Source organism: Rhinopithecus roxellana, chromosome 2 (genome assembly GCF_007565055.1).
Source record: "Rhinopithecus roxellana isolate Shanxi Qingling chromosome 2, ASM756505v1, whole genome shotgun sequence".
Taxonomy (NCBI): Eukaryota; Metazoa; Chordata; class Mammalia; order Primates; family Cercopithecidae; genus Rhinopithecus; species Rhinopithecus roxellana.
In genome coordinates this window covers 85,164,169-85,181,954 of record NC_044550.1, presented here as the reverse complement: position 1 = coordinate 85,181,954, position 17,786 = coordinate 85,164,169, and the positions used below count along the sequence as shown (strand labels likewise).

General features: G+C 37.5%; 1 protein-coding gene across 2 annotated transcripts in view; it reads left to right on the top strand.

The window, feature by feature from the left end:
- Positions 1-17,786, top strand: part of NR3C2 (nuclear receptor subfamily 3 group C member 2) — a 363,388-nt gene that overhangs the window by 166,932 nt on the left and 178,670 nt on the right. For both annotated transcript variants that reach the window (XM_030920434.1, XM_010368448.2), the window contains exon 3: positions 12,782-12,921. In XM_030920434.1, coding sequence (XP_030776294.1) covers positions 12,782-12,921 — 140 coding nt within the window. The remainder of the gene's footprint in view (positions 1-12,781; positions 12,922-17,786) is intronic.

Genomic DNA, 17,786 nt, shown 5'->3' with positions numbered 1-17,786 from the left:
AGATATACTGAGGTCTTTTCCTTTTTTTGCAAACGCCAGTGGAACTACTTACTTCTGACCCCTAAACAATATCATGTTTGCTTTGGTATGTATCCCATTTGCCTTGTTTTCAAAACCTTTTTCAGCTTTTCTCAGACCTGCGCCAAAGACAAAAGCCTAACTTTTATTTTAAAAACTTCTGAAAAAAAATCCGTAATTGCTTTTAAGAGTGTTAGGCAAAAGATGAAAGTTATTTTGGTATACTTAACAATTGCCATTTTTAAGTACAAATTTTTGTAACCTTGGAAAATACTTAAATTGAGCATTAAAGCCGGTAGTAAAACTATGGATGCCTTTTTATTTGAAGGACTACCACACGTCACTGAAGGCAAGAAAAGACTAGAATGTAGACTTAAATAAATTCCAGGGGTTCTCTCACACACTTATACACACACACCACAGGCTTAAATAATAAAGGTATCTAATTCAATCCTCACTCAGTACTCCTGAGAGCACTTTCTTGAATCTACGTGGTTTTTATCTCATTTATAAGAAATAGAAGTTACACTGAGTTAACTGAATTTGGAATTTTCAGCTTGATTTTTCTTGCTTTCAAGAAAAGCTATTTTAAACAGGCTTGATATCTTTTTGTAAGAGTGAGGAGGTAATGCGAAATTGTCCTAGAAGTTAATGTATATATTAATATTCCTTTACTTTCCAGTAGGGATTTGTCTACAAACTCCCACCACCCCTTGCTATTCCCTGGTGCTGGAATATGAGTTCTAACTATCAGGATTTTTGTGTATTTTGTTAGTTGATACATATCAAGAGACCTAGAACAGTGCCTGGTATACATTAGTTGCTTAGTAGTTGTGTTGAATAAATGAATATAGGGAGAAGATAACTGTTTCAATAACTGCTTATTGCTCATAATATATAATCTACAGGCTTAGGTGGATATTCGGAAGTAACTATCCTTATTCTTTAATACCAGGACAGCAACAGAAATCTGGTGAGGAGGGAGGTACTAGCTAGCTAATGAACTAGCTAGAAAGAAGCCAGGCCCTGATTAGCTCTTTCTTCTTCCACTCCAGCCACTGGCAAATATCTAAATAGTCCTTTTAATTTAAATTAAATATTTAAGTAATTTTAATATCTGTTCTAATAAGGGCCAGGTATCTCATGGCTCTGCTAATAGTGATAGATTTTTTTCTGAAAGCCAAAATACATATGAGAGGAGGATGTGGGTAGGTGGAAAGGAGACAGAGATGGAAAAAGGTAGAGTATTTGGTAGTTTTTGCTTTTTTTTTTTTTTTTTTTTAATTTTCCTTAAATGTAGAGTAGAGTGCAAGGCATCTAGAAAAGGTGGTGGCTAAGGAAATACTATATTTTTATGTACTTTCGTGTGGCCACATGGAGCAGCACTGGTTCACTCTGTGCCGAAAATCTTAGTGGCCAAGAAACAGCCTTTCTGAAACCTTAGGCTTCAAATATTTGTGGAGGGAGGAAGTCAAAGAAACAGCCCCAAACTTCAAACCCTGAGAAAAACAAAGACCCAAAGAAAGTACTCAGGATTCCTTCATTGTTCTGGTCATGCCAAGTCAGGAAATGAGCATTCAGTTTGGCTTATTAAAATCATTTTTAAAGTAGAATTTTCCCTTGAAAAGTGGAAACAGTGAAATGGATCAGAAAAAATAGCAAAGCATATGAAAATAATAACAACAATAAGAATTTTAAAAATAACAGCTCAAATTCGTGGAGAATGTGGTCATGGAAGGGACCTCTGCTGTCTGTGAGTGGAAGAAGCAGTTTCCAACTTCACTTCCATGCTTTAATGTTGACCCTTGAAGACCTATGGCCACCATACTTAGTAGAGTACTATTGCCCACATAATAGTAAAGAATAATTTTTATCTAATTGGAAATGCTATCCTATAGCAGAATCTGGTTTTATTAAAGCCAGAGGTCAGAAATGTGTTAAAGTGAACCATAAGAAATTCCTGATTTTGCAATCAGGATTTGAAAACAAGTAGGAAACAACTATTTCCTATGGCAGCTCAGTTAAAAGTGAGCATAGGAAACCGTTGTTGGAACAGTACAGCATTGATTCATCAGTCCTGAAGTATATTGGGGCTTGACTAGAAAAGGTGGCTCTGAATTTCTTTGCAGAGTCAGTCATCCAAACTACTGACTAGTGCCCTATGGTTGCTCTTGTTTAAAGCCTCTGCTGTTTTCTGCTGGGGGAATTCTTAATGAAAAAATACCCGAAGACTTCACTGACGATTCAGAAACTGAAATGTTAAATAATGGATTTATTTGAGACCATTCTTTGATGTCATCTTAAGATACCATTTTAAATATTTTGAGGAGTGGTAATTCCGCTGAAAGTCAGAGAGTAGGTTTGAAATAAATATGGCATGGTGTCATGTCAGCAAGGGCACTATAACATTGCCATTATTTGTCATTAATGACTGTGAAGTATTTATAGATTTTTAGAATGAGCTTCTGGAAACATTCTCATGTAAATTTCTGAAATAATAGAAGATATGCTTTTGTCCGTTGTGAAAAAACTTACTGTGAGAGAAGTAGAAGAGAGGGTGCAAGTGGACCGATGGAACAGTGTCTGTGATCTTGTGTCTCAGTCACTCACAGCGTCAGGTGGATTGAGAGGGCAGTAACAAGGGCAAGGAAAATGATTATTTCTGCAATGTGAGGAAAAACACTAGGGGAAAAAGATGTTTGAAGCTTTGATTTGTTAATTACATTTATAGAAAGAAGCCATATTTTGTTGCTGAGAAAGGTCAGCATGATGAAACACTTTTTACATCAACTTTTTGAAAATGTGGTAAGCAAAAAAAAAAAAAAAATGCTGAAATCAGTAACTTCTAAATAACTTGTGTTCAAGATTCACATTAGGTCTGGTACCTATCAGTTCTCAGAGTCTGATACCATCTGTGTCAGCATCTAAGTCTGTATCTTAATGTAAGGATAATATTAAAGGGGAAAAAGTTAAATTATGTCACATTCACATGTACCTATACAATCTTTTTCAAAAGCAAAGCCACTGTATTTATGGCTAAAAACACTCAAGCATTTAGTAGTCATTTTCTTAAAATGTACGTTGTGCTAATCTACAGATGAGGCAGTAAGTTCATGATTCCTTCCCTGAGGATTCTGAATAACTTATAATAAGTATAAGTACACTCACACATGCCACAGATTGCAGAGGCAAATAAATTGTGCTGACAGGTGTTTTTGTTTGTTTGTTTTTGTTGTTTGTTGTACATAGATATAGTCATTGTATCAGCAACCACTGATTGGCATATGCATACTCAGTAAATGTTTCTGGAGATGATTTGATGTTAGATCTTTTTAGAGATTCTGTATATGCTGAAGTGCATACTATCGGGTATGGTTTTATGACAAAGACAACTTCCCTGAGTATGGAAAATCCTTAATAGAAAAGATGTGGAGTGATTTTTTTACTTTAATATAGTTTACATATGCATCTTATACGTGTGCAGATATGCTTAAAAACTACCATCACTAAGGTCAACAGTATCAACAATGACCACATCCCCATGGTCAGCCTTCAGTCTTGTCCTCTTGTCGGCAGTTGACACTACACACAGTCCACCACGGATGCTTTTTCCTCCCTTTGATTCCCAGATTCTGCCTTGTCTTGCTCCTCCACATGGACTTTTCTTCCTCAGGTTTGTTAGCAAGCTCTTCTTTCCCTGCCTAACCAGAAATGTTGATTTTTTGTAGATTTCTATCTAGGATCTTCTCTACCCCTTACTCTTCAGCCTTTGGGTAGGCTCAGTCAGTCATTGTTCCACAAAAAGAACATGGAGTCCTTACTCTCTGAGGACAACCTATCTTTTAAGTTACATTGCAGCCTTTTTCTTGTTGAACATGTTTTTCAAGTTTGCTCTGTCCAATGGTCCCTGGATTTTTCAGTTCACTAGGCCTTTATTCATTCATTGTCTCTATTGTGCATATTAAAAGTTGTAATCAGTCACTTAATTGTATCTTTTAACATGGTAGATTTTTAAAGCTATTCATTTTCCGTGCCACATTGTTGGTTGCTTACAAGATATTTCAACTCTTTGTCCTAGAATCATTAACACTTAATCTCAGGTTACAGACTCTCGATGATTTGGACCATTTTCCATGGTTGTCTCTAAGGTACAGCTCCTTGAGTTTTGGATCTCAGTGTGTTTGCCATCATCTGCAGTTGGCATAATTTTTTCTTGACCCACCTCCAATTTTACCTTGCTCCAGTACCCCAAACAAAAAAGTAAATTGTAGAAGACTAATTATCATCACTATGCTTTAAATTATTTTCCAAGGTATTTTTAATTATTTTCCAAAGTATTTATGTCCTCACATTTTCTCAGTTTAGCTGTAACTTTATTTGGACAGCACAGGTTGTAAGGTGTGCATCAATTCGTTAATTCCTATCTGTAGTGTGAATCATGGCTTCAAAGAATGAACCTTATCTAGTTAGGAAATATCTTCCAAAACATAAATGATTCATTTGTCAGCAAAGATAGTATCATAAAAGAAAATATAACATTAAACAGCTCTCAAATATTTCCCCTAAATAATGAGAATATTAGAAGGAGTTACTTCAGGTTAAATATTGTGACTCAAGGCCAGGCACAGTGGCTCACACCTGTAATCCTAGCACTTTGGGAGGCTGAGGTGGGTGGATCACAAGGTCAGGAGTTCAAGATCAGCCTGACCAAGATGGTGAAACCTCATCTCTACTAAAAATCCAAAACAATTAGCTGGGCGTGGTGGCAGGCACCTGTAATCCCAGCTACTCAGGAGGCTGAGGCAGAGAATCGCTTGAACTTGGGAGGTGGAGGTTACAGTGAGCTAAGGTCGCACCACTGCACTCCAGCCTGGGCGACAGAGCGAGACTCCATCTCAAAAAAAAAAAAAAAGAAAATTGTGACTCAAAATATAAGCTTTTCAAAACGAAAGGAAACTAAGCAGAGAGCTTTTTAAAGTATATTTTAAGTGTATTGAAAATAATAATTTCAGTAAAACAGTTGTTAAAGGTTGATTTATGTTTGTTAAATGTATTTTTTAAAATATTGATGGTTTCCAAATCCTTCTGTTTCTTAGATTTAGTGTTCTGTATATAAAAGAGTGTATATTTGAATCTTAATAATTATTTATCTTAATGATATAATGTGGCTATTCCCAACCTATACACTGCAGACACCAGGAGATCCAGAATTCTTACGAGAAATGTTGAAATCCGTATGCACACAAAGTTCTGTTTACTGTATACAGCAAACAAACAATATGGCTATTGTGGTACTATTTTAAATTATTTTTTAAAAAACGCTTTCTTCTGCTTACCATTGTTTTACAAATTAAAAGCCATACAGAAAAATATAATACAGAATGGTAGAATTACCTATAGGTTCACTATTATGACAGCCACCATTAAGAACTATAGATCTAGCTGGGTGTCGTGGCACATGCCTGTAGTCCCAGCCCCTCGAGAGGCTGAGGTGGAGGATCCCAGGAGCCCAGGAGTTCTAATTCAGCCTGGGCAACATAGCAAGACCTTGTCTTTTTTAAAAAATAAAAATTAAAAAAACAATTATAGATTGAATGATAATACTAATTAATCATAGCCAGAATTTAAATAACACTATTTGTCAGACACTGTTATAAGTGTTCTTGAATAAATTGAGTCATTTAATCTAAAACTATGTAATATGGTGAGACCTTTGCTATCACTACCTAACAGATAAGGAAATTGTGGCACACAGTTAATAAACCTGACATAAATGGCTCCTGGTTTTTCCTATGGGTAGACTATAATTCTTTTATCTACAAAAATAGGAACATGTCATCCTCTATATATTGTTCTGCACCTATCATGTCCAAAATAAATTCCTCATAACTCTCCAAACTGCTCTTCCCCCCATCTTAGATATCAGTTAATAGTGTCGCCATCCAGTATTTCTGCAAGTCCTGTTGGTACTGTCTACTTTAAAAAAATTTTTCTGAATTAGCCACTTCTCACTGTCTTTACTACTTTCACCCTACTTCACACCATTATTATCTCCTGCCTGGACAATTGCAGAAGCTTCTTTAGCTGGTCTGCCCATGTCCAAGGTCACCCACATCTGCAGTCCATTCTCCACCCAACAGCCACAGTAAGATTTTAAAATGTTAATCAGATCATGTGACCTGACTCCTTAAAACATTCCGGAGTTCACAGCACTGTGATGGCATGCAGGATAATAGTCTGCCTCTTTAGCCTTCCAAAGCCATGGGATCCAGCCCCAGCATCTTCTTGGACCTCATATCCTACACCCTCTCATCTTTTCTTCCTTGTTGTGGACTACATTTTGGCCCCATTGCCCTCATTTTTTCTCTCTGGAATGTGTTGCATTCATTCCTGTCTCAGAGACTTTGCACTTGCCTTTACCTTTCTTTAGCATCTTCACGTGGCTGACTACTCTGTCATTTCAGTATCACCAAAGAAAGAGACCTTCTGGGCCAGGCGCGGTGGTTTACACCTGCAATCCCAGCATGTTGGGAGGCCGAGGTCAGCAGATCACAAGGTCAAGAGATCGAGACCATCCTGGTCAACGTGGTGAAACCCCATCTCTACTAAAAATACAAAAATTAGCTGGGCGTGGCGGCAGGTGCCTGTAGTCCCAGCTGCTCTAGAGGCTGAGGCAGGAGAATCACTTGAACCTGGAAGGTGGAGGTTGCGGTGAGCTGAGATCACACCACTGCACTACAGCCTGCAACAGAGCGAGACTCTGTCTCAAAAAAAAAAAAAAAAAAGAGGCCTTCCGAAGCTGTCTAATGGATCCTGTCTCCCCCACCCTCCCTGCCTGATCTCAATGTCTGTCATTTTCTTCATAGTACTTCCCTCTATCTGAAATTATTTGTTTACTTCTGTACTGTCTCTCTGTTCGCCATGACTATAGAAGTTTGATGAGGATAAAGACTTTCTCCTTCTAGTTTTTTCTGAGTGCCTAGAACAGTGGGGCCCACAGTAGACTTTCAATACTTGGCCTAGTTAATGAATAATTTAAACACACCAGCATGTTTAGATCAGTATGTGAGGATTTTTCTTGATCTGCTGTTTATATGGTCCTCCCACTTCTCACTGTGCTCTAAGATGGGTGAATGAATGTTTGAATTGATTACATATGGGAAAACAAAACACTCTAGCTGGTGGTGGTGGTGGTGGTAGAAGCTTTTATCTGATTAAGTAATAGTATAAAAGATAGGTGTGTTTAATTCATATTGAGTGAGTTTAAAAAATAAGACTATTTTTTATATGAAGAATTTCTAATCACTGAAAGTGGATCAGTCACTACTGTGTTGTTATGAAATTACTGTAAGGATGGGAAAGATAGTTTTACATATGATAATTCCTGGCAGTGCCTTAGAGATTCTCAATGAGCCAATTTCTCCAGGCATTTTTTGCTTTGTAAAAAATCATTTTTTTTCTTACATAGCTTATTGTTACTTCTCCCCAAGCACCATCTTTTTGGGAAAAACATAATGCACTAAGTGTTTTTGATGATTGACTGGTGTATTTCCTCCCAACAGTCACCAAAATCAGTATAAACCTTTGGTTAATCTTTTCTATCTCTTTACTGAGTCATTAGAACGAGTATATTTAGTATTGAAAATAGTTGCAGCTTGCTTGTGTTTCCCTAAGAGAAATACTGTCTTTACAAATGGAAATATAATGTTCACTCATTTCTGCCTGTATAATATTTTAACAGTTGTATGAAATCCTCTGAACTACCTTTGCTGATGATAAACTTCTTTCTGTGAACAATGTTTCTTTGATTATTAACCCCCAAAATGATGAGTTTGGGTAGTTTTTTCTAACTCTTCAATATTAAAATGGTTTGGAGGGATGTAGAATACCATCTATTGCTTACATTTATTCAGACATTTTAACCCAAATCAGCAACACAGATACTATATCAATGTAAAAAAGATTTTAAGTGTTATATAATTAGCTGATTTAGAAAGAATAATATTTTGTTACTTTTTTTATGTTTGATCCAGATCAAACAATGTTTACTGGTTTTCAGAATACGTTGTTTTTCATTTGAGTTTGCAACTCAGTTTGAATTAAACTTGATCAGGACATGCTATTCCATTTATTTTTATACTTTTATCTTGAAAGGATATCTTGAAAAGGATCTTAGCTATCATCTGTTGAACCTCTTTTTGCTGAGAATTATGGCCCAGAGAGGAGAGGTGATTTTTGCAAAGGTTTCACCAGTTAATGGTGGAGCCAGAACTAGAGCCCAGGCCTCCTTACTGAGCCTCCATTCCTGTCTTTGATCCCTGCGTGTTTGGCCCTCAGTTTGGGCTTTACATCCTATGTGTAGATGTTTGGTAAATTTATTATACTCTAAAGTTGAATTTTGACATACAAATCACTAAACATGCTTTGTATTTTAAAGACATTCAGTGTCTAAGAAGAAAGTGAGTTCAAGATCTGCGAGCCCTCTCTCCCTCTCTCTTTTGTGATGTGTATAATCTAAGTGTGTTTCTTCAAACTGGATGCATGCAATTTTCCAACCATGTGCCATCTTTTGGTTTCAAAGATAAACACATGATAGTGTTTCAATAGAGACTAGAGTTTTCCAAACCCATCTATTTTTGCGGCCTGTCTCTTGTGTTAATAATGCATATATTTGCAAGACAGCTGGCTGAGCTTTTGACAATAGTCTGTTCCTGGATTCTTTTTTTCCTCTGTGCAAAGCTAAATGAACCATATGGGAATTGAGCTGATAACCTTGGCCTCATTAATTTACCTTCTGTAAAATTGCCTTTTGTAAATTATGTTCTACTGTAATGAGATTAGGAGTGCGATTTCATTCACTCAATAAATAGTACCAACACTGGACTAATGGCATTGGGAACACAGAGATGTATACAATAAAATTTTTGCCCTCAAAGGATTAGGATAAGTGCACAGGTCACTAATATAAGAGCAAGAGTGGTAACTGCTGAAGGAGAAGGATTAGCAAAATGTGAAGGAGTTAGGAGAAGGGAGAGTGGTACTTCGTGCTGGGGGAACATCAGGACCCTTTAATGATGGACAGGGTTCCCAGTGGGAGTGAGGGAGAGGAAATGCTAGGTCCTGTAATTGGTGGTTGACCAGAACACTTCAACAGGGATGTTGGCATGTGCTAAGCATAAGGTTAAGCATTATGATTAGACCCTGAAGGAGAAGGCTGATAGTAGGGAGAAAGATTTTAAGTATCCTACTAAGGTTTTTATTTGTAGTGGCATTCAGAAGGGATGATTGAAGATTTCTAAGCATAGAAGTAATACAGTCAGAACCTTTATCTTCAGATTCATTTGTCAGCAGTCACTGTAGAATGAACTGGAAGGAAAAGCTAGAGTTATGGAAGAACCCTTGGGAAGTAACAAGGGTCTGAACCAGTGTTACCAACAGTGGGATGCAGAGAAGCTATGTGAGAGTTTGCAAAACTGGACTGAGCAGGATGTGGTGGTCACTGATTAGATTAGATAGTTGAGGGAAGAGTACAAGGTTTGAACCTGGGTAACTAGCAGATGGCAGTACTCTTTCACAACGTCAAAATCTGGAAAAAGAAAGTAAATATTGTTTTGAGCATGGTATTCTCAAGAAGCTAATAAAGCAGACTTGAAATTGGAACATGGGGGAGAGGTTGGAGCTGGCTGTAAAGATTTGGAAAGTCATTCACCAAGCGATCTGTTTGAAGCTAGGATTGTGGATGAGATCATTAAGGGATAGAGTATAGAAATAAGAAAAAAGGAATGAATGAATAAGGGTCATTCTGGCAGGGGCTGGCAGGGAATAAGGGTGGTTGGGGCGGGGAACGGAGCCAAGAGAAACCAGAAGATCAGCTAGGAAGCTTCTGCAGAACCCCAGGTAAGAGGTGTTGACAGCTCAAAGTAGATGGTGCTGGAGGAGTTTTTGGAGATTGATCAGAATCTGAATACATTCTGTGGATAAAATGAATAAAATTTAACAGATTCAGGGCTGGGAGTGTTGTGTGAGAGAAAGAGAAGAGTCAGAGATGAGTCCGTGCTTTTTAGCCCAAGCAACTGGAAGGAAAGAATTATTGTATTAGTTTGCTAGGGATGCCATAACAAAGTACTACAGACCAGGTGGCTTAAGCTATGGAAATTTATTGTCTCTCAGTTTTGGAGGCTAGAGATTGAAGATCGGTTGATGTGTTCCTTCTGAGGGCAGTGATGAAGAATCCCATTTCTCTCACCTAGCTTCCAGTGGTCTGCTGACAATTGTTGGTGTCCCTTGGCATGCAGAAGCATCCCCTAATCTCTGCCTTAATCTAAACATGGTGTCCTCCTCATACAGGTGTCTGTGTTCCAATTTCTCCTGCATATAATAACATCAGTCCTATTGGATTCGGGGTCCACCCTATTCCAGTATGACCTCATCTTAACTAATTACATCTGTACAACCCTAATCTCAAAAGTCACATTACAAGATACTAAGGGCTAGGACTTCAACATACGAGTTTTGGGGGGACACAATTCCACCCATAGTAGTTGCCATTAACTGAGAAGAGGATATCTGTGAAATGAACATGTTTGGAGGCAGGGAAAGATCCGCAAAGTTTTGCCCATGTTAAAGTTGAGGTGCGTGTTAGACACCCAAGTGGAGATACCAAGTGGGCAGTTGGATAAATGGGTCTGAAATTCCAGGGAGGGGTCTGGGCTAGAGATAAATATTTGGAAGTCGCCAGCATATTGGTGATACTGAAAGCCAAGAGACTAGATGAGATCACCAAGAAAGTAAGTTGGGATAGAAAAAGAGGAGAGTTCCAAAGACTGAAGCTGAGATCCCAATAAAATAGTACTGGGATCAAGGCCCACAGAAATGTTGAATAAAAATCCCATGTATGCTTGTAGTTGTGAAAAAGCAATTACGTTTTCATGATGATTTTAAGTTATGTTCTAAATATTTACAAAGCCGTGGCACTTTCTTGTGAAGTGTAAGACAAGTCACACAGGGTATGGATTGAGTTTTACTAGCTAATACGTTGAAGAAGTTACTGGTGCTGAAATGGAATGTTTTGAATGCCATAAAGAAGTCAAAGGATACCAGTAAAAATAATAAAGAGCACTTTTCTCAGAAGGAGAAACAACTTTGGGGAACATTATTTCAGTCCTTGATTTAAGAAGTCATTTTCTAGAACGGCAGTCATGCTCTAAGCAGCTGTATAGCTTGTTCTTTCATTTGTTTTTGGTGAGAGCATACTTCGAAATACTTTAAACAAATATTAAAGCAATATTATCACATTTTAGCAGACTTGAAAAATAGAGAAATCTTCACTGTAACGAAACCATTTTAGCCTTTTCATTGTCATTTTTCCATGTTTCTGCTGTTTGGCATGGAGGCAAAAGCTTTGACAGCAAGGCAATAAAAGTGACAAAGAGCAACTCTATCCAGAGTTTTCTGAGCCCATCCAGATCCCATTTCTCTGAGCCACTGCACACTCTTCCGCCTCTGCCCCCTTTCTTACTCTGGCTCTCACCTAGTCATGCTTCGAAACTCAGGTTAGCTGACACATTTGGGGAAGTGTTTTGTAATTCCTTTATTCACAATGTGCTTCCCCCGTTACCCTGCACCATAGCGCTTACCATAATGCACCATAGCACTTTCCCCAGTTCTACTTTATGAAGTTTTGCTACTGGATCTTCATAATGGTTTATGCCCCCACCAACTTGGAGGGCAGAGACTGGATTTTTGTATTATTTTCCCTTGGCATCTTGCACAGGACCTGCAGGTAAATATTCAAGAAATGTATGTGGACTGCAAATTGAAAAATCAATGTGTTTGCCTGCCTGGTACATATCTAAACTGTCACTGAACTGTGATTCCTTATCAGAAGTTAAAACATTTTATTTAGGGCGTGTCATCAAGTAACACAATATATCAAGATATATTATATCAAGATATAATATATCTTGAGAAGATGCCCCTTAAAAAGTATTCATACAGATTGTTGCCTAAAGGGTTACATTTGTCCCTAAAAACTGTTTCCCAAAGAGCCCTTCAGTTTCTTACCATGAAACATACCTGAGATATTTACCCTGTTTGGCTTTTTGTTTTATTATTGGCTGTGTCCCTTCAAATTAGTAACCAAAATGAAGTAATTAGAACACACCTATATAAGATAACACGAAAAAATGCGGGAGCTTAGAGGGATAAAACTGCTGGCAGTTGAGACAAGATAAATTTTTTTTTAAATTAGTGGATTATTTTGGAAAGGGGAGGTTTAAAAATTTTTTGGCATAATTGAGATATTATATATCTCAATTATTATATATATATAATTATTATATATATGTGAGTCTGAAGAGTGTTGAGTAATATTATTATTGCTCTTTGATGCAGAAACAAAAGGACAGCAAATACGTCCCTGATGACTTGGTTCAAGATTCTTTGCATTGCCCACTTAAAGTGCACATAATGTGGTTTTCTGGTAAACCTTCTCCAAAAATAGGAAAAGAAGGAAAGAGGTTTACATTTGGTTATTTCTTATTTCTCAGTACCGAGAAGAGGCTTTGCTATACAATAGCCTTGATAGCATTGCTCCATTCATATCAGGTTTTACCTTTATTTTGCTGAGTCATGTAGTATGTGACCATTACATACTGAATTCTTGTCTGGAACCATGATTATTGACAAATTTTGAGCTAAGCTGTGCAGCATGTTAAATGTACCTTTACAGTGTAGTTATTTAAATCTCAATTTCTTTCCCCAGCTCTACTTTACGAAGTGTTTCTACTGGATCTTCAAGACCTTCAAAAATATGTTTGGTGTGTGGGGATGAGGCTTCAGGATGTCATTATGGGGTAGTCACCTGTGGCAGCTGCAAAGTTTTCTTCAAAAGAGCAGTGGAAGGTAAATGTTCATGTGGGTGTTCCTTTTACGTATTTTTTCCTAGTGTGTAGTTTACTTGTACAGCTAATGCTATAGCATTATTGGGAATTCTTCAAAAAGAATTTTGATTTCATCTGTCAGTGATAAACGGTAATAGTGCCTTATATAAAAACCACCTGGAGATTTTCCACAGAGCAATATTTAATGAGCAAAATTTGAAATTCTGAGCAAGGATCAACCAAAGAGGTTTTTTTGTTGTTTGTCACAGTTTGTTTTTCAGTAAGACTCAGAAAAATAATTCCGTGTCATCGTAAATTTAATTTGTGTGATCTGGAATAGCAGTTTTACTAGGCACACACAGAATACATGATTTCTGCCTTTTCTGGGTTTCCGTATGAATATGTGTTTGTGGCAAATTAAAACATTAATATCAGAATCAAGTCTGTGATTTGTGTTCCATACAGAATAATTTCATTTACCAGCTGGTTCAAGCCCCAGGTCCCTGTGTGAGTCCCGCCTTTATTCCTCCTGAAAGTTTCCAAATGAGCATGTTAAATGAAAAACCTGACTGAGATTCACTATGCATAGTTAGGCTAGCTTTTGCTTCTGACCCAAGATTGTACTCCTTAAGGAGAAATTATCTTTAATTTATTTTTACCTTTCCCCATCCTCACTTATAAGCAGTTAGTTACCATCAGACTTAGACCAGATGGTTTTATTGATATTGAAAACTGTGTCTGGTGAAAGTGTAGAATTCTTGAGATTAGTAAAAGATTCATCGTGTGATAGACAATTACATTCACTAAGGGGCTCTGCATGAAGACTCCCTAAGGTTTATTTCTCAGGGAAGTTTTCTTAGAGATGATTTGGTGCTTCAGAGGCTTAAACATGAGTGACTTGAATGTTTTCCCTCTGTTTTGCCAGAGATCACAAGGTCATATCTTTAGTTGTGGAATGAAAAAGTTAACCAAGTAATTATTCTTTCTCTTGAGATTGATTTTTGCCTTAATTGATATTACATGATTTTTACATTATTTACACTATTAATTATTTGGTGGTCCTCAAACCTAGCATTGAATTGGTAGAAGGAGCTCAGTAATTCTTTCTCAGGATTATGAGCTCTTGGTTACAGGTGATAGAAAATTCCGCAAACTGACTGAAGCAGCATTGGAAATGCATTGGCCCACATACTGGAAAGTCCTAGTGTATGCTTGGCTTCAGGCAAGCCATGGTCTTAAGCCAGGTTGTTAGAACTCAGTCCCGCTCGCTCAGTTGCTTGGTTTTGTTCTGGCTCTGTTCTCATGCACGTTCTCTCGTGGTGCTGAGACGGCTACCAGACCTCCCTTAAAAAGAGGTTTTCTGTTCCTAGCAATTCCTATAAAAGCTCCCAGTGGAATCTCCTCAGATTGAACTTGGCTCACGTGCCCACCTCTGCCCCAGTGCCTGTGGCTGGAAAATGTAGCAATTGGATAGGCTGGTTCTGGCTGGAGTTGGACAACCTCAACCATCTAGACCGAGAATGGGGAAGGACGTTTCCCTTAGGAAAATGTGGGTTCTGTTACCAGAAGGCCAATTTTTCAGAAAGTAGGAAAAATAAATTTGCACACTACTGAAGTCAGTTTGCTTTTGTAAGGCTTCTCCTGCCTCCTTCTCTCTTTCCTTAATTATACGATTGGTTCAGTAGAAGATAAATAGGTGAAATTTACATCTGGCACCTTTCTCAGGCCACTTTGTGCTTTCTAATATAAGAATCTGCCTTTCTGACTCACTTAATTAGTAAACAAAGTAAGTAGTATGTCAAAATAAAGTGACGTGGAGAAGGGCATTTTGGAGCAGGCAGTTGGCCAGCTGGCCCTACCTATAGATCTACCTTCATGTCAGAACCCACATTTTGGCTCTTTGTAGAACCTGCCCCTTCTCTACTTCTGAAGCAAAAGGTTTTCTAGAAGTTCTTGCTTAGTTTTTCTTGTTTTAAGTAGTTTCTGTGGAATTACCTAGGGAATTGTTTTTATAACTCAGTTATAAACATACAAAAACCTAAATGCAGGTGTAACTTTTTCCTTCACTGGAAAGCTGATGGTCCATGGATAATGAAACTTGGTAAATGCCTTTATATATACATATATACTTTAAATTCTAGGGTACATGTGGACAACGTGCAGGTTTGTTACATATGTATACATGTGCCATGTTGGTGTGCTGCACCCATTAACTGGTCATTTACATTAGGTATATCTCCTAATGCTACCCTCCCCCCTGTCCCCTCCCCACAATAGGCCCTGGTGTGTGATGTTCCCCTTCCTGTGTCCAGGTGATCTAATTGTTCAATTCCCACCTATGAGTGAGAACATGCGGTGTTTGGTTTTCTGTTCTTGCGATAGTTTGCTGAGAATGATAGTTTCCAGCTGCATCCATGTCCCTACAAAGGACATGAACTCATCCTTTTTTTATGGCTGCATAGTATTTCATGGTGTATATGTGCCACATTTTCTTAATCCAGTCTGTCACTGATGGACATTTGGGTTGATTTACAGTAGTCTTTGCTATTGTGAATAGTGCCACAATAAACATATGTGTGCATATGTCTTTATAGCAGCATGACTTATAATCCTTTGGGTATCTCCCCAGTAATGGGATGGCTGGGTCAAATGGTATTTCTAGTTCTAGATCCTTGAGGAATCACCACACTGTTTTCCCCAATGGTTGAATTAGTGTACAGTCCCACCAACAGTGTAAAAGTGTTCCTATTTCTCCACCTCCTCTCCAGCACCTGTTGTTTCCTGACTTTTTAATGATTGCCATTCTAACTGGTGTGAGATGGTATCTCATTGTGGTTTTGATTTGCATTTCTCTGATGGCGAGTGATGATGAGCATTTTTTTCATGTGTCTATTGGCTGCATGAATGTCTTCTTAAGACTTGTATTAATATAGTTTATTTTGTATTGATTTGGGAGTTAGACTTTAATCATTCACCTGCTTGAAACAATGCTGTAAATTTAAAATCTAAATTTCGTGAGAGTAAAGACCTATTTGTTTTTGTGTTTTTGTTATGTTTTGTTAGTTTACTCTTTTATCCTGTGTGTGTGAGAGAGATTAAATATGTGAAAAAGATGGCTATCTTTATATAAAATATTTTTGAATTAACAAGAGATTATTTTTATAAAGCTTTATAATATTTGTAAAACTCATTTCACAAAATGATGGTATATAGGTGTCGTTGTATTTTCCTTTTGTAGATGAAAACATTTAGGATCGGACTTAGTCACCCAATCTATTCCTAATCCCAAGGCCAAAGTTAGACCCTTACTCAAGTCATAGGACTCCAAACCTATACCTAAGCTAAAGTATGGATTCTCTATCTCATAATATAGCCTTGCTATTTTGCCATATCAGTTCTTGAGTTCGTGAAAATTATACCCTATATGTTAGTCTATTCATGCCTCATTGACTCTAATAAAGGAAGTGATCTAAGCACTAAGAAGGCACAGTTTAGTACTCTTAGTCTGTATGTATATATGTGACTTTGTATGTATATACATATACATATGTATGGATGTATATTTAAATACTTAACTAAGTTTGTTTTCCAATGTCCCTTGACATCCCTGATCCCCTCCTTAGATTACAGAAGCAGAGAATTCTGGGCAAGGTGGGTAGAGGGAGCTAATTTGAGGGAAGTCATTTAAAGCTAAAAGGAAATAGTGGCACCAGGAACAGAACATGAAGATAATCCCTAGAGAGCAGACAAGAGGAAAAACACACCAGTCTTGAGTTTTGAGTTGATGTCCTTAAGGCTTTATGCTCTAGAGTGCATCACCCTAAAACTTGCTATGGTAGTGACTGTGTATGCAGACTGTAAATTATGTTTTTAAAGTATGAATTTGTGTGTGTGTGCTCTGTTTAATGGGATGTATGTGTGTTCTTATCTTCTTCTTAAACATTTAATATAAAAACACTTAGAACTCTCTTCCAAAATAACTTGTTAGCCAATAATGTCAGTTAATAGCCATATTATTATACCTTACAAATGATTTATACATTTATTTTTAAATATGAATCACTATTTGCCTTGAAGATTTTCAGAACCTTTCTGTCTTAAAAATAATAATAATAACTTTTAAAAAGGGTTCTCCCTTGTGGTGGAAGCTAGATTGGCTTCAAGGGTCAGAAACTTAGTTTTAATTTTTTACGTCACTCACTAGGTATGAGATTAAGGCAAGTTATTTAAAACTTCTCTGGGCCTCAGTTTCTTTGTCTATAAATGGAGAAGTAGTGTTGCCCTACCTGAACATTGCTATGAAAAATTACCTGAAAACATGTTTGTACATATTTTATAAATTATAAAGCAGCACCAAAATATTAGATTATTACTATCCTCTACAAACAAATGCCAAAGTTCCTGGTAATGTTCATGTAGAGAGATGATATAAATGATACAATCACGTTGCATTGTTAGGTCTTCATTTTTCAGCCCTTCATTTTCCTTTGCTAGATCTTCATTCTTCCTGTAATGTTATTTTGTCCTGAGAGCTGCCCTTTCAGGTGGCAAGATCCTTCTAAACCAGCAGTTCTCAAAGGCTGTGTGTGGGGAATGGGGATGTGTGGAAATTTCCTAGAGGGGCTTTTCCGACGCGGACTGAACTGTTGAGATTTACTCCTGTCATAAGCCTCTGTGGCAGTCCGACCATTGGGAGTCTCACAGTTGAGAAAATACTGAGAGCCATCAACCAGGCTTTACCTCTTCTGTTAGAAGTTTTTAGAGAAGGCAGAGTCTTATCTCCACAATCTAGCAAGGATATTTAGTAGCTACCAAATAAATGTTTAAATGTACCCATGTAGCATAAGAGCAATCAAGGTTGAATGACTTCCCCCTCCCCGGTAAATT